This window comes from Mauremys reevesii, unplaced genomic scaffold (genome assembly GCF_016161935.1).
Source record: "Mauremys reevesii isolate NIE-2019 unplaced genomic scaffold, ASM1616193v1 Contig32, whole genome shotgun sequence".
Lineage (NCBI taxonomy): Eukaryota > Metazoa > Chordata > Testudines > Geoemydidae > Mauremys > Mauremys reevesii.
Genome location: NW_024100843.1, coordinates 170,687 through 188,521, shown reverse-complemented (window position 1 = coordinate 188,521; position 17,835 = coordinate 170,687). Strand labels below are relative to the sequence as shown.

Sequence of the window (17,835 nt, the reverse complement as noted above, 5' to 3'; positions counted from 1 at the left end):
CAGGCCCAGACTTCACAAGTACCAAACCAACTTTCAGATGAGTCAAAAGAAGTGTAACATTAAAAGTAGGTCAGACACCTTCAGGGTCACACTCAGCCCCATGCAGCACAGCTCTAGGGGGATAATAATTCAGCCCAAAACCACTGTATACATTCCTGACTATTGCCTTGTTTACACTAGCAAAATTGGGACCCATACCTATCAAGCAATGAAATTCCACCAGAGATAGCAAAAGTGGAGCATGGGGTTCAGGTGTTTTTAACCACTATCATCTAGACGTCCTTTGAGCAAGGTTATAGAACATGTGTCAACAGCCACTCTACACTACTGAAGAAGACCTCTGATGAGAAAATAACACCGCAGGGCACAGATTATCCAACAAGTTCTTGGAAAGTATTGGAGACAATTTTTCTTTCAGATTGTGGAGAAAGCTACTAGGGGAGAGGCTGTTCTAGATTTGACTTTGACAAATAGGGAGGAACTAGTTGAGAATTTGAAAGTGGAAGGCAGCTTGGTTGAAAGTGATCATGAAATGATAGAGTTCATTATTCTAAGGAATGGTATGAGGGAAAACAGAATAAAATAATGGATTTCAAGAAGGCAGACTTTAGCAAACTCAGGGAGTTGGTAGGTAAGACCCCATGGGAACCAACTCTAAGGGGAAAAACAGTTCAGGAGAGTTGGAAAGTTCTCAAAGAGACATTATCAAGAGCACAAGTGCAAACTATCCCACTGCACAGGAAAGAAATGAATGATGGCAAGAGACCACCTGGCTTAACCAGGAGATCTTCAATGATCTAAAAATCAAAAGAGAGTCCTACTCAAAGTGGAAACTAGGTCAAATTACAAAGGATAACTGTAAACAAGTAACACAAGTATGTAGGGGCAAAATTAGAAAGGCCAAGGCACAAAATGAGATCAAACTAGCTAGAGACATAAAAGGTAACAAAGAAACATTCTGCAAATACATTAGAAGCAAGAGGAAGACCAAGGACAGGGTAGGCCCATTAGTCAATAAGGAAGGAAAGACAATAACAGAACATGTGAAAATGGGAAAAGGACTAAATGTTTTATGTTTCAGTTTTCACCCAGTTTTCATAGCGACTGGACGTCTAACATAGTGAATGTCAGTGAAAATGAGGTAGGATCAGAGGCTAAAATAGGGAAAGAACAAGTTAAACATTACTTAGACAAGTTAGATGTCTTCAAGTCACCAAGGCCTGATGAAATGCATCCTAGAATACTCAAGGAGCTGACTGAGGAGATACCTGAGCCAATAGCTCTGAAAAGTCATGTAAGATGGGAGAGAGGACTGGAAGAGGAGAAATATAGTATCAATCTATAAAAAGGGGATTAGGGATAACCCAGGGAATTACAGACCAGTCAGTTTAACTTTAGTGCCCAGAAAGATAATGGGGCAAATAATTAAGCAATCAATTTGCAAACACCTAGAAGATAATAAGGTGATAAGTAACTGTCAGCATGGATTTGTCAAGAACAAATTGTGTCAAACCAACCTGTTAGCTTTCTTTGACAGGGTAACAAGCCTTGTGTATGGGGGAAAATGGGAGATGTGGTATATCTTGACTTTAGTAAGGCTTTTGATACTGTCTCACAGGACCTTCTCATTAACAAACTAGGGAAATATAACCTAGATGGTGTTACTATAAGGTGGGTGCAGAACTGGTTGGAAAACCGTTCCCAGAGAGTAGTTATCAGTGGTTCCGTCATGTTGGGAGGGCATAACGAGTGGGGTCCCTCAGGGATCACTTCAGGGTCTGGTTCTGTTCAATGTCTTCATCAATGGTTTAGATGATGGCATAGAGAGCACACTTACAAAGTACACTTATAAAGTTTGTGGACAATACTAAGGTGGGAGGGGTTGCAAGTGCTTTGGAGGATAGGAATAAAATTCAAAATGATCTGGACAAACTGGAGAAATGGTCTGAAGTAAATAGGATGAAATTCAATAAGGACAAATGTAAATGACCCCACTTAGGAAGAAACAATCTTTATATGTGCAACTGAATTGGGAAATTCAGCACAGCACAGCACAGCCCCCTGGCGCTCAGTAATGGACTCAAGGTCCCAGGCGCTCACAACTGGCAGGAGAGAAAGACACTATGATACAGTCTCCAAAGACCTGAAGACAGTGCTGAGCTCTTTGGAAAAATATAGCCCCATATAAACTGTAACCCACAACCAGTTTCTAGGTCTGGCCCTCCAGCAGCTCCATGTCTCATGCATCCGACGAAGTGGGTATTCGCCCACGAAAGCTCATGCTCCAATACATCTGTTAGTCTGTAAGGTGCCATGGGACTCTGCTGCTGCTTTTACAGATTCAGACTAACACAGCTACACCTCTGAAACTGGAGTATTGTGTTCAGGAAGGATGTGGACAAATTGGAGAAAGTCCCTGGGAGAGCAACAAGAATGATTAAAGATCTAGAAAACATGATCTATGAGGAAAGATTGAAAGAATTAGTCACAGAAGAGAAGACTGAGAGGGGACATGATAACAGTTTTCAAGTACATAAAAGGTTGTTACAAGGAGGAGGGAAAAATGGTTTTCATCAACCTCTGAGGGACAGGACAAGAAGCCACGGGCTTAAATTGCAGCAAGGGAGGCTTAAGTTGGATGTTAGGAAAAAAAAATCCTGTCAGGGTGGTTAAGCACTGAAATAAATTGCGTAGAGAGGTTCTGGAATCTCCCCCCCCATTGGAAGTTTTTAAGTGCAGGTTAGTCAGGGATGGTCTAGATCAGAGGTGGCTCTTCAGAGGTTAATATGTGGCACTTTGCATAGGCACTTCCTGGGGCTGGAACTATAGACGCTAAGTTTCCAGTGTGCGGGGGGTGGGGGGTGCTCACTCACTGCTCAACCCCCTGCTCTGCCCCAGGCCGTGCCCCCATTCCACTCCTTCCCCCAAGGCCCCTGCCCCTTCCCCCAAGCCTGCCAAGCCCTCAAACCTCCTATCCCCAGAGCCTCCGGCGCACACAAAACAGCTGACCGCGACAGGTAGGAGGCATGGGGAGGTGGGGGAGCTAATGGGGGGGGGGCTGCTGACGTATTACTATGGCTCTTTGGCAATGTACATTGGTAAATTTGGGCTCCTTCTCAGGCTCAGGTTGGCCACCCCTGGTCTAGATAATACCTAGTCCTGCCATGAGTGCAGGGAACTGGACTAGGTGTCCTCTCGAGGTCCCTTCCAGTCCTATGATTCTATGGTACTAGAGCAATAGTTGGAGATTTCCCTAAAATCCTCCGTGCAGACAAGGCCTATGAGTGGGAGCGAGGATCTCCTGTCAGTGCCTCTAGGCTAAAATCCACAAGGAAATACTGATGGCTGTTCAGGGATGGCCACTTGAAAAGAGGCGATCGGTCTCTTGTCACTTATCCTGGGCTACAGCGTAGCCATCTCCATTCCTGCAGAGAGAAGGCAAATTTCAGTGAATGCAGCTCCCAAGGCATGAACTGACTCCAATCTGAGTCCAAAGCTCAGAAACAGGGCTCCTGGCCCAGCACAGCCCCCTGGTGCTCAGTAATGGACTCAAGATCCCAGGCGCTCACAATTGGCAGGAGAGAAAGACACTATGATACAGTTTCCAAAGACCTCGGTGCACTGGGTGCTGAGCTCTTTGGAAAAATATAGCCCCATATAAACTGTAACCCACAAGCAGTTTCTGGGTCTGGCCCGCCAGCAGCTCCATTGGGGGTCATTAGCTCAGTCCCGCAGTGGGGCAGTCACACTGTACTGACACTGGCTCCTGTACTGCTGTTGTCCTTAGGGGTGTTTGCAGGGCCCAGCAAGTCCAGGGAATCCTCCCCATCCCAGGCTCTTTACCTGGGCGTCTCTTTTTCCAGACGACTACTCCGATTATACCACCCATCAGGACAACTGCAGTGATAACTCCAGCCACAGTGCAAATCTGCTTGTTATTTGGTTCTGAAATGGAATGGAGAGAATGATCAATGGAGAAAAATCCACCCCCCACCACTAAACCCCACCTTTCATCTCACTGCAGGGATCAGTCAGTCAGCTCCCCAGGTTAGGGATGAGTCCTGCAACACTCCACCCCTTCCAGTGCAGCCACCATGCACCTACCATGCATTGCACCCCACCATAGAAAGTCCTGGACACTAGACCAAGGCTCTACCATTTCAACTCATAATAAATATTTAGCACTTTAACTAGAAGACTTTTATCACATCAATCAATCTTCATAACCCTAACTGTGGGACAGCAGGGATGTCAGTATCGTCCCTAAACGGGAAAGGGGGGAGACTTGCTGAAGATCACACAGTGTGTCGGTGCAAGAGCCAGAAATAGACCCCAGGAATCCTGGCTCCCAGACCTCCTGCTCTAACCTACGAGACCCCACTCTCCTTCTAGAGCCAAGGATAGAAAAGGACAGTTACCTGTTCCATAACTGGCATTCTTTGAGATACGTTGCTCCTGTCTATTCCACAGTAGGTGTGTGTGCTCGCCACGTGCACCGGTGCTGGAAGTTTTTCCTTTAGCAATACCCATACTGGGGGAGCACCGCGGCGACCCCGGAGTAGCACCTGAATATTGTGCAATAAGGGGAGCCACGGGCTCCCTCACCCTCAGTGCCTTCTTGCCGGACAACTCTCACAGAGGGGAAGGAGGTAGGGATGTGGAATAGACAGGAGCAACACATCTCGAAGCACGCCAGTTACGGAACAGGTAACTGTCCTTTTTTCTTCGAGTGATTGCTCCTGTGTATTCCACAGTAGGTGATTCCAAGCAGTATCTGTTGGAGGTGGGTAGGAATTCACAATGGTTTGGGACGAAGTACCATCCTGCCGAATCCGGCATCATCCCTAGACTGGGAGACGATCACGTAATGCGAAGTAAATGTGTGAACTGATGCCCAGGTGGCCGCCCTACAAATGTCCTGGATAGGGACATGGGAAACGTAGGTAGCTGAGGAGGCCTGAGCCCTCATAGTGTGCGCTCTGATGATCGGTGGCAGGGGAATCCCTGCCAAATCATAGCATGTGAGTATGCATGAGGTGATACAGCGGGAAAGCCGCTGGGTGGAGACAGGCTGCCCCTTCGCCCACTTGGCCAAGGCAATAAAGAGTTGAGAGGATTTCTGGAACGGCTTAATCTGATCCAGATAAAAAGCCAATGCCCTACGCACATCGAGCGTGTGGAGGCAGCATTCCTTGTTGGAGGAATGGGGCTTAGGACAGAGCACGGGGAGGAAGATGCTCTGCTCCATATGAAAGGCGGAGACCACCTTCGGGAGGAACGCCGGGTGTGGGTGGAGCTGGACTTTATCCCTGTGGAAGACCGTATAGGGGGGTTCTGAGGTTAAGGCCCTGAGTTCCAAGACACGTCGGGCCAACATGATCGCTACAAGGAAGGCCACCTTCCACAAGAAGTGCGACCAGTAACATGTTGCCAGGGGTTTGAAGGGGGGGCCTCATGAGATGGGACGAGACCAGGTTGAGGGCCCATTGTGGCCCAGGGGGCCTAGCATATGGGAACGAATGGTCAAGGCCCTTCAGGAAATGGGAGGTTATGGAGTGGGAGAAGACCAAGTGCTCCTGCACCGGTGGGTGAAAGGCCAATATGGCCACGAGGTGCACCCTGAGGCAGGTGCCAGACCCTGTGCCCCAAGGGATAAAAGGTAGTCCAGGACAAACTGGAGAGGTGCGGCGGAGGGGGACACTCCCTGCTCACTCGCCCACCTGACGAAACTGGACCACTTCGCCACGTACATCCGACGCATGGACGGCCTCCTCATTCAGCCACGGAGCAGCCACACTGTCAGGTGGAGCGTGGCCAGATTGGGATGGAGGAGGCACACTCTGTCCTGGGAGAGGAGGTCCAGGTGGAGAGGCAGCAACCTTGTGGGGGCTGCCAAGAGGCCTAGGAGGGGCCCATACCAGTTCTGGTGGGCCCATGCCAGAGCTATGAGAATGACTCTCGCCTTGTCCATTTTCACCTTCTGAAGGATCTTGGCGATGAGGGGGAATGGGGGAAAGGCATGGAGGAGCTGGCTCAACCAGCTCAGGAGGAACATGTCGGAGATCGCGCCTTTCCCCACCCCTCCCCTGGAGCAGAACCGGGGGCAATGCCAGTTCTGGCAGGTTGCAAACAGGTTAATCTGGGGAGTTCCCCACTCTTGGAAGAGTCGGTGAGTGACCTCCAAGTGGAGTGACCACTCGTACTGGGGGGAGAAGACCCTGCTGAGGCGATCCGCTTGTGTACTGCGGACGCCCGGGAGGTGAGATATCGTGGGATATACAGAACTCCCATAGGTTCAGGGCTTCCCGGCAGAGGGCTAGGGAGCGAGTTCCGCCTTGCCTGTTGATATAGTACATGGTGGCGGTGTTGTCCATGAGGACTCTGACCACCTTGCTGCGGAGGTGCATGAGGAAAGCCACACATGCCAACTGTACCTCCCTGAGCTCCTTGACGTTTATGTGAAAGGGCAAGTCTGGGGCCGACCACGTTCTCTGGGTTTGCATGTCCCCCGTGTGGGCTCCCCAGCCGAGGTCCGAAGCATCGACAGCAGGTCTATGGACGGGTTGGCCTCCCTGAAGGGAACCCCTTGCAGCATGTTGCTTGGGCAGGACCACCATAGAAGGGAACCCAGTATCAGGGATGGAACTGTGAGAATCTTGTCTAGACAGTCCCCAGCTTGGGAGAACTGGGAGGCCAGCCATATCTGGAGGGGCCTCATACGGAGTCTGGCGTGGTGGACCATGTAAGTGCACGCCGCCATATGTCCCAGAATCTGAAGACACGCCCTCACCATGGTCACCGGGAAGGCCGTGACCAAGGCGATGAGATCCCTTAGGGTCTCGAATCTGTCCAGGGGAAGAGAGGCTGTGGCCCTTGAGGAATCCAGCAGGGTCCCAATGAACTCTATGTGCTGAACGGGCACTAATGTTGATTTGGTCTCGTTCACAACAAGGCCTAGATTGGCGCATGTCAATAGGAGCAGCTCCACATGGGACTCCACTTCGAAACAAGACTCTCCCTTGAGGAGCCAGTCATCCAGGTAAGGGAAGATTTGTACCTCCTCCCGCCTGAGGTAGGCCGCCACCATGGACATACATTTTGTGAAAACTCTGGGAGTTGTGGATAGGCCAAAGGGGAGGACTGCAAACTGGTAGTGGTCCATCCTTACCATGAATTGGAGGAAGTGCCTGTGCCCCTCAAAAATATGGACGTGAAAATATGCGTACCAGTCCCCCGGGTCAAGGGGGGGGATAATAGAAGCCAGGGACACCATGCGGAACTTGGAACGGGTTAGGAACCTGTTCAGGTCGCGCAAGTCCAGGAAGTATCGGGAGTGGAACCCTTTGCCCTGGAACTGAACCAGTACCCTTTCCACCGCCCCCAGGTGAAGCAGCCGATCCACCTCCTGACTCAGGAGGCGGACATGTTCCGGGTCCCCCGGGGCCATCATGGAGGGCGGATGATTTGCTGGAGGTGAGGTGAACTGCAATACGCAGCCCTTGGAAATGGTACTAAGGACCCACTGGTCTGAAGTTATGCGGGACCATGCCCTGAGGAAGGCAGACAATCAGTTGCAGAACACAAACTTTATTAATTGGGGGGACTCCCTGCAGATAGTCAAAACCGCCTCTTCCCCTGCCTCTTGCCCTTAGAGGGTCCAGGCTGCGGGGCAGAGTGGGACTGCTGCTGAGGCCAATGCTTCTGGTCTCTGGGTCTTTTGTACGGGGGCTCATATCTGCTCCTCGCAGGTTTAGCCACCTGAAGCGATTTGGCCTTGTCAAATTGGGCGTAGAGGCCCAAGGTCTGCAAGGTGGTGCAGGACTCTTTCATCCCATGCAGCCTGTCGTCCGTCTGGTCCGCAAAGAGTGCCTTGCCATCGAACAGGAGGTCCTGCATCAGAGACCGGGCCTCCGTCGACACCTGGACAACAAGAGCCACGATGCCTGCGCACGGCGGGTCGCCGTGTCAGCAGCATCCAACGCTGCTTGCAGGGCTGCTTTAGCCGCCGTCGACCCCTCTTCCACAAGAGCCTTGAAGTACTTCCTGTCCGAGTCCGGGAGGAAGGGCTCAAACTTAAGCAGAGACTCCCACAGGTTGAAGTCGTATCTGCTCAGTAAGGCCTGGTGGTAGGCTACCCAAAGCTGGAAACTAGCCAATGAATAAAATTTTCTGCCAAAGGAGTCCAGTCTCCTGGCGTCTTTTTTTGGGGGGTGGGCACGGGCTGGCCCTGATGCTCTCTGTGGTTTACCAATTCCACCACCAGTGAGTTGGGTACCAGGTGGGAATAAATTCGTGGTCCTTCGCCAGCACAAAGTATTTCCTCTCAGCCTTCTTGGAGATTGGGGCCAAGGAGGCAGGAGTTTGCCACAGCGAGTTCGAAATGTTGGCAATACCCTCGTGCAGGGGCAGGGCCACGCAGCCCGGTGCCGAGGGGGACAGGTCATTAAAGAAGGAATCAGATGGACTCTCCATCTCCTCAGCCTGCAGCTGGAGGTTGGATGCCACCCACTTTAGCAGGTCTTGGTGCGCCTTGAAGTCCTCCTTCAGGACCTATGGCGGTGGCGCTGCTATGTTGTTGTCCGGTGCCAGGAAGAGGGCCCACACGGAGCCAGGCACCTCGGTCGGTGCTGAAGCATTGAGTCTCAGATGAGAGTCTGGGCATGGGTCCACCGACTTGTGACCGCCGACTTGCCCTGGGGGCGCCTGGAGGAGGCCGATGGAGCCTGAGATGCTCAAGCGACTGAACGGGCCTCCATCTGGGTTGGCACTGGTGGCCATGGTGCCCACTGGCGCCACTGTCCTTGCCAGGGGGTCCCCTGCCATTGGCCCGGCTGAATGCCCGATGGCAGTATGTGTCCTGGCAGAATGGCGCAGACCGAGGATGGGTGGACAGGTGCTGAGGCCGAGGTCGCCGAAGAATGCTCGATGCCCCGGGAGCGGTAGAAACAGTGCCTGTGACGTCGTCTCCCTCGGGACCTGGATCTCGACGTCGAGGACCAGCACCCATGCAATGAACTGCTTCGGTACGTGTTCACGGCGATGCAAAGCCCGGTGCCCTGATGCCGAGGTGCTCTGGGGGGAGCCTCTGGCGTGACGTCTAGTCGAGCAGGAGCTGGAACAGGAATGATGATGTCTGTCCCATCAAGAGCAGCTCCAGTACCCATGCCTAGCAGGTGAGCATTCCTGGTGCCTTTCTCGGCGCCTACACTCACTGGCAGGAGGAGGAGAGGGCCCCTGCGACTCCCATCCTGACGGCAGCTCGGATGGTCTGGCCGGCATCGAGGGTGGCCAGGAGCTGCCAGAAGAGCGGCCGTTGTGCACCAAGTGGTGCAGGGAGAGATCCTCGGAGCAGGAAGTGCGGCTGCTCAGAGAGGTCTGGTGGGCACCCAAAGGAGGCTTTCCTCGAGACCTGGGGCCGGTACCTGGTTGTGAGCTCGGGACGGGCGGGGACATAATGTCCTTCACAGCCTGTCAGTGGGGATGCCTGGGCTGACAGTACCTGGATGCTCCGCTCCACGCGAATCGGAGCCATTGAGCCCGGGGGGGATCGAGGGCTGCCCAGCGCGGGACCAGCCTCCCACTTATCCTTATTGCGGTGTCAATTGCAAGGTCGGGCCCTTCCTTTGCTTTCTGGGGGGAGAGCGGCACCGACTGGTTGAAGGGGCCTCACTACGTACCGACGACGCAGCGGCTGGCACTGAGTCCGATCTGCACACCAGCGTCAGGGTCAGCGCCAACTCCATCAGGAGAGCTCGAAGTCTAAAGTCTCTCTCCTACTTGGTCCTTGGTTTGAACGAACTGCAGATCTTGCAACGGTCACTGACGTGAGTCTCACTCAGGCAGCGAAGACACTCAGCATGAGGGTCGCTCCTGGGCATGGAACAGCGACAGGAGTTGTATGACATGAAGCCTGGGGCACGGGGCATGCCCTGAGTCCACTCTAACAACTGGAGAACAATTCACGAACGGTACCACTAAGGTCAAGAAGAAGGGCTGCAGCAAAGCTGGAGCAGTAAAGTTCCAACTACCTTCACTGGTGGCAAGCAGTAACTGAGGGTATGGGGAACCCCTGGCTCCCCTTATAGCGTGATATTCAGGTGCTACTCCAGGGGTTGCCGCGGTGCTCCCCCAGTACGGGTACTGCTAAGGGAAAACTTCCGGCACTGGTGCATGTGGCGAGCATGCACACCTACTGTGGAATACACCTGAGCAATCACTCGAAGAAGAACCAGGAGTTCTGGCTCCCAGATCCCTTGCTCTAACCCACTAGCCTCCACTTACCTCCTAGAGCCAAGGACAAAACCCAGGATTCCTGGCTCCCAGCCCCTAACCCCCCTTGACCATGCTCACTTTCATGACTAATGGAACACAGTCCCATTGCGGGAGTCTGGTGACAAACTGGAAACTGACCTCAAAGCTCTGGATTTCCCTGCCATGACTGGAGTTACAGACACAGTGCATGTTTTTTGAGGTGTCAGGAAGTGAAGAGGGGACGACAGAGATATTTTAATACTGTTCTTGGTTTATATAAACCTGTTAAATCCCAAGTTCTCTATACACTTTCAGTTTCACTAATCACTTCTCCTGTTGTCTGAAAGATCCATATAATAATACAGCAAAAAGAAAAAATATTTCTAAGAGAATAAGGAAATGTGGTTTCTGACACATAAATTGGCAGGGGACGTGGCAGCAGGATTATGTGAAACCATCTGCTGACTAGATTTCCAGTGCAGGCTGCCTTTTTAGAAATTGTTTGCACTTCTAAATGCTGCATTTTTCCACATCCCAATTAACCAAGCAAAAAGATGGCTGGAAGGCAGCTCCATGTGTAATAAAGGCTTCCTTGTGCTAGTGGCATAGGAGATTCTCCCCCTTGATGCAGGGGCTCTAAGCTGCCTCCTCGCTCCATTCCAAGGCCACACCCTCCCTTCCAGCATCACTGCGCACAGAAACAAGCTGCTCCCAGCATTAAACCTCTCTCTCTGGCCACATGGGCAAGAATGAAGGGCCTGTAGAGCCGTGTTTCTGAGAACCCACCGAATCATAGGACTGGAAGGGACCTCGAGAGGCAGGACCACGAGTGCATGAAGTTGACACTGGGCTGGAAACTGAAGCAAGACCAATTCAGTCTGGAAATAAGGGGCAGATTTGAGCTTCCTCTGGGATGTGGTAAATTCTCCATCCCTTGGAGACTTTACATCTGGAATGGGCATCTCTTTCTGAAGGATCAGATCTCGTTTGCCCACAGATGACCAGACTGGATGCTGGGGTACCTGGCGTGATTTCCCCCCCTGCCCTGGGCTATGCAGGAGCTCAGATCAGATTATTAGAATGGTCCCTTCAGGCCTTAATGTCTCATTGTTAATCTTCTCCCTTCAGAGACACTGTATTGCTGAGATGTATCCAACAGTCCCAGAGGCAGCAAACTGGAGAGCAAGACATGAGCCCCAGGCACTGTGGGTCCCAACTCTAGCACTAGAACCTGACTGCAGAGGGACAGGGCCTCAGGGGACAGGGCCTCACAGGCCCTGAGGAAATTCCAGCTTCAGCCTATAAATCCGAATGAGAATTTTCAGGGTTTGAGTTTAATGGATTCCCCCCTCTCTCACTAGGAAAACACAAACACACAAACTCCTTACCCCAGGGGACAGAGAGTGGCTCTAACAGGCTTTCATGTTCCACGTGACATGAATAATGGGCCTTGATCTTGGGATCAATCTCCATTGTCACCCAGGTCTGGTAGGTCCCGTCCCCACTGGGTAGGATGCCTTCAGAGTAGGTCTCCTGCTGTCTGCTCTCTCCATTTCTCAGCCAGGTCACGGTGATGTCCCGGGGGTAGAACTCACTGACCTTACAAGAGAGGGTGGTGAGGCCGTCATGAGATGACCTATCACTCACTCTAGCTGTTGGGCGCACTGCAAAAAAGAAGAAATTGAAGTTAGCTGTTTTCAAGCTCTAATCCAGGCAGCCTTTGCTGGGGCTTTGCAGCATGAAATTCTGAGACCCCGGCAGTGGGAGAGGATGAGAGTCCATGAGACGGAATCCCTCTGATGAGAGAGAACCACCATGTTAGAGAATTCTTGTGCCGAATTCACAACATCAGCAACGGTGAACCCTGAATCCAGGTCCCTGACCAGATTCTATGAGTGTGGTAACCAGAAGCCTCTGCTCCCAGCCACAGTGACACAAGTACCTTGAAAGGATTCACTAAGCTCCAGATACAGGTGTCAATCATGTGCTAGGTTTGTGCCCATCTCCTCTCAGTCCCTGAATTGGAAAGAGGGAAAAATCTTGCCCTGGCCAGGGAGCAAAAAATGAACTACACAAACTGATCAATTAGAGATGGAAAGGGCCCATTAAACAAAAAGTGACACACAGAGCTAAACTGCCTCTCAAACTAGCTAATATTAATTGCCTAATTTCTTCTCGGTTGTTACTAAATCCATTTACCCAATATTATGGATTTCAAAAGGATTTACACATGCTGAAAAATTAGTTTCCCAGCCCCTTGGTACTGAAATACACATTACACTGCTGTGCAGGGCTTTTTCTTCTTGGCATTTGTAAAGAGGGCCAAGGACATGAATTCATGAATAGGTCGGAATATGAACAAGATGCTGCTAGACAACTCTTTGACACCACATTCTACAGGCCATTACCCTCTGATCCCACTGAGGGTTACCAAAAGAAACTAAACCATCTGCTTAAGAAACTCCCTAAAGAAGCACAGGAACAAATCTGCACAGACACACCTCTAGAACCCCGACCAGGGGTATTCTATGTGCTACCCAAGATCCATAAACCTGGGAATCCTGGACGCTCCATCACCTCAGGCACTGGCAACCTGACAGCAGGATTATCTGGCTATGTAGATTCTCTCCTCAGGCCCTACGCTACCAGCACTCCCAGCTATCTTCAAAACACCACTGACTTCCTGAGGAAACTACAATCTTTCTGAAAACACCATCCTGGCCACGATGGATATAGAAGCCCTCTACACCAACATTCCAGACAAAGATGGACTACAAAGTATCAGGAATAGCATCCCCACTATCATCACGGCAAACCTGGTGTCTGAACTTTTTGACTTTGTCCTCACCCACAACTATTTCACATTTGGGGACAATTTATACCTGCAAGTCAGCGGCACTGCGATGGGTACCCGCATGGCCCCACAGTATGCCAACATTTTTATGGCTGACCTAGAACAACGCTTCCTCAGCTCTGGCCCCCTTATGCCTCTACTCTACTTGCGCTACATTGAGGACATCTTCATCATCTGGACCCAGGGGAAGGAGGCCCTTGAGGAATTCCACCAAGATTTCAACGATTTCCACCCTACCATCAACCTCAGCCTGGACCAGTCCACACAAGAGGTCCACTTCCTAGACACTACAGTGCTCGTAAGCGATGGTCACATAAACATCACTCTATACCGGAAACCTACTGACCACTATACTTACCTACATGCCTCCAGCTTTCATCCAGACCACATCACACGATCCATTGTCTACAGACAAGCTCTAAGATACAACTGCATTTGCTCCAACCCCACAGACACAGACAAAAACCTACAAGATCTTAATCGAGCATTCTTAAAACTGTAATACCCACCTGGTAAGGTGAATAAACAGACTGACAGAGCCAGAAGGGTACCAAGAAGTCACCTACTACAAGACAGGTCCAACAAAGAAAGTAACAGAACGCCACTAGCCATCACCTACAGCCCCCAACTAAAACCTCTTCAACGCATCAACAAAGATCTACAGCCTATCCTGAAGGACGATCCCTCACTCTCAGAGACCTTAGGAGACAGGCCAGTCCTCGCTGACAGACAGCCCCCCAACCTGAAGCAAATACTCACCAGCAACTACACACCACACAACAAAAACACTAACCAAGGACCCAAACCCTGCTACAAACCCTGGTGCCAACTCTGTCCACATATCTATTCAAGAGACACCATCATAGAACCTAACTACATCAGCCAGACTATCCGGGGCTCATTCACCTGCACATCTACCAATGTGATATATGCCATCATGTGCCAGCAGTTCCCATCTGCCATGTACATTGGCCAGGCTAGACAGTGTCTATGCTAAAGAATAAATGGACACAAATCTGACATCAGGAATCATAACATTCAAAAACCAGTAGGAGAACACTTCAATCTCTCTGGTCACTGAATAACAGACCTCAAAGTGGCAATTCTTCAACAAAAAAAACTTCAAAAATAGACTCCAACATGAAGCTGCAGAACTGGAATTAATTTGCAAACTAGATACCATCAGATTAGGCCTGAATAAAGACTGGGAGCAGTTGAGTCATTACAAACCTAAACTTAAATTTCCCCAATACTAATTTCTCCTACTGTTACTCACACCTTCTTCTCAACTGTCTGTAATGGGCCACTCTCTTACCACTTTACCTGCTCCTGTATCTTTTACTTCATACATCTGATGAAGTGGGTTCTAGTCCATGAAAGCTTATGCTCAAATACATTTGTTAGTCTCCAAGGACTCGATTTTTTGCTGATACAGACTAACATGGCTACTACTGAAAGCTTCTCTACAGTGAGCTGCTTTTAACATTTTTCAATTTATCATCTTTTCTCCACATAGCTGGGTGCAAGGTTAGCTGAACGGCCACCTATCCCCCTGCTCCATTTTGGAACTGTGGCTCGGGAATGGAGATGTAACTTGTAATGACCTCCTGGGTGGGGCTTGTCCCCCAGCCTTACCTTTCCTCTGCAGAGTCTCCTTCCCGTACTCTAGAGAACTCCTTAGCCAGGAAATACATTTCTCCTCCCGGTAGAGTTTCCAGTACTGGTTGTCAAACACTTCAGCATCCCATCTCCTCTTGGTGATCTGAGCCCCAATATCTGCTGCTACCCATGTCATGGTCTCCTTATCGAAGGTAAGAAAGTCTCGTCCGTCATACGAATCCTGATAAAACCCCTGAGTGGTGTTGTCTTCCCGGAGATCACAGCCAAATATCGTCTGGATAATGTGAAACCCTGAAACACAGCTGAGGGTCAGCAGCAGCCTGTCTGTGAAAATCTCACCAACAGCCCACTGCAGGTAGCCCACTGGGTCCTCCCCTTGCTACTGGGCCCTCCTTCCCTTGAGAAACAGGGTCCTCACTTATGCTTTGGGCTCTAAAACCTCCCAGCTCCTTTCAGGGGGGAACCCAGACCCACAGGGGGTCTCCCCTCCATACCATTGGGTCTTGTACACTAAAGGCCCCAACTCCAGAGAGCTCACACCCTTCAAGGAGTACCTCATTGCTGCTTGTTCTTCTATCCTCAACAACCCCAAAGAGAATTCTCCGGATATTGCAGGGATCTATCCCCTCTAGCTCTCTGAGGATCCCCCCACTTCTAGTAGTGAGGGTCATTCTGGAGAAGAGAGGGAGTGGAGGTGGTCTCTCCTGCTCTGGTTGTATTAATTTTGCAAGCTCCCCAGGATCACTTTGTCCGCCACCCCTCCATTCACAGTACCCCCCCCTCAACCCCACTGGGAGGGGATGCAGGAGGTCTGTCCCTCACACTAACCTTTGCTCTGGTTTAATGACCTCACAGAATCCCCAGGGTCACTCTGTTTCCCTGCCCCATCTTCCCTGTGCCCCCAACTCAATCTAGGAACGGCAAAGAACAAACTTCACATTGGCCTCTTTTTCACATGGCCACTGTCTCAAGGTGATTCCCTGTAAGGATCAGGCCATTGATGGCCCTTAGTTCAGCTGGCCGCCATTTTCCCACAGCCAGGCTAAACTTCACAACAGCGGCCACCACCTCCCATTATTTGCCACACAACGAAGACCAGGCTTAGGGTATGTCTACACTACGACGTTTTGTCACCGAAGATACTGTGGACACACAGAAGTCACTAAAAGAAAAGTCGCCAAAGCATGTCTCCACTTGCTCCATCTACCAACACATCATGTCTACATTTTTAGCTCACTCATCAACAGCGGAAGCAATGCACTGTGGGTATGTATCCCACCGTGCCTGGCAGCAGCATCTGTCACTAAGTGTTGTGGGAATGCGGAATGGACCGTGGACCATATTAGGACCACATAAAACATCCTGTCAGCCACTGCTTTGGTTCCCAGTTCTCCAGGGGTTTCCGGCTTCCTTTCGCACCAATTTGCCAGCTGCCATTCTTTGCTGTGCACTTCAGCATTTGCAGAGCAATGAGAAAGCATGGATCCTGCACTTCTCTCCTATGCTGGATTCACTGATATCAGGCTATTGCGAGGGAAAATACAGTGGGCTTACAACTTTGGCCAGGCTTTTAGGCCTAAACTTTGATTAAGCTTCTTTCTAGGCTGTGTTGAACTTTGGTTCAGCTTGTCTCTGTGTATAAGGGGAAGAGAGGAGGGGGACAGAGTGATGAAAGAGTGATGGAAAGTTGCTTCTGTGCGTCAAGAGGTAAAAGGAGTCACAGTGGAAAGTTTCCAAAATGGAACAATAGCTTTGTGTGTATAAAGGGCATGAGGGGGCAGAGTGATAAAGTCCCCAAGTGGCATAATTTGCAATAGCAAGGCTTATGAAATATATAACCACAACAGTTGTGTTAGAAAGGTTGCTGACCGCAAAAGAACAGACAGTGATTAACAGGGTGGGGCCTAGTGGGCGAGACGCTTGTTTTTGCTTTTGTCCTATATTAATTTTGCAATGTATTCCAAATAAGGTAATTAATACGGAAGTATGTGTAATTTGTCTGTGGTTTTAATCTTTATAAGCTAGTTGAAATTTAAGGAGGGCAGAGCAGCTTGCCACTTGCATGGGGCCATGCTGACTCTCCTTGCATATATGCTCGTATAAAATAAAGGAGCCTCAGGCTGTCTGATCCAAAATCAACTGTGTGGTCAATTTTCCACAACAACATCACGCATAGCAGCAGAGTTACTCCACAAGTTACTGACCGAGGAAGAAGCGTCGCAGGCGGACTTTCTGGGACAGATGGACAGCAGCAACCTGGCATTGCATTTGGCACTCACAGACTGGCTGTGCAGGGTAGACCATCGCTTTTGGGCTAGGGGAACCAGCACTGATTGGTGGGATCGCATCATCATGCAGGTGTGGGATGAAGAGCAGTGGCTACAGAAATTCAGAATGTGTAAAACAACACATCCTGAAGCTCTGTGCTGAGCTGGCCCCCGACCTGTGGCACAAGGACACCAGAATGAGAGCTGCCCTCTCAGTAGAGAAGTGTGTTACAATCGCTGTGTGGAAGCTCGCGACTCCTGATTGCAACCAGTCAGTTGCAAATCAATTTGGAGTAGGGAAGTCTACTGTTGGGGCTGTATTCCTGCAAGTGTGCAGGGCAATAAATCACATCCTGCTGCGGAGGACCGTGAGTCTGGGAAAAGTGAATGACATACTGGATGGCTCTGCAGAGATGGGCTTTCCTAACTGTGTGGAGAGAGGAGTGCAATAGATGGCACATATATTCCTATTATAGCACCAGACCACCTTGCCATAGAGTACATCAACAGGAAGGGATACTTCTCGATAGTGCTGCAGGCGCTTTTTGATCACCGGGGGTGTTTCACAGCCATCAATGCAGGGTCTAGAAAGGTGCATGGCACACGCATCTTCAGGAACAGTGGCCAGTACAGAAAGCCACAGGCAGGGACCTTCTTTCTAGACAAGATCACAGTGTGGGGGGGTGTAATCTTAGGAGACCCGGCTTACCCCTTTCAGCCCTGGCTCATGAAACCTTACATAGGGCAGCTGGACACCAGCAAAGAGCATTTTAACAACAGGCTGAGCTGGTGCCACATGGTGGTGGAATGTGCCGTTGGCAGATTGAAGGGGAGATGGAGGTG

General features: G+C 50.5%; 1 protein-coding gene across 1 annotated transcript; it reads right to left on the bottom strand.

Moving 5' to 3' along the window:
• Positions 1 to 3,205: 3,205 nt before the first annotated feature.
• LOC120393804 (major histocompatibility complex class I-related gene protein-like) lies at positions 3,206 to 17,590 on the bottom strand. Its single transcript, XM_039518293.1, has 5 exons — positions 17,513 to 17,590; positions 14,741 to 15,104; positions 11,640 to 11,915; positions 3,844 to 3,945; positions 3,206 to 3,425 (listed from the first exon to the last, which is right to left on the bottom strand). Exons 1-5 carry the CDS (start codon positions 17,588 to 17,590, stop codon positions 3,403 to 3,405), a joined length of 843 nt encoding a protein of 280 aa, XP_039374227.1. The 3' UTR covers positions 3,206 to 3,402.
• Positions 17,591 to 17,835: the final 245 nt, after the last annotated feature.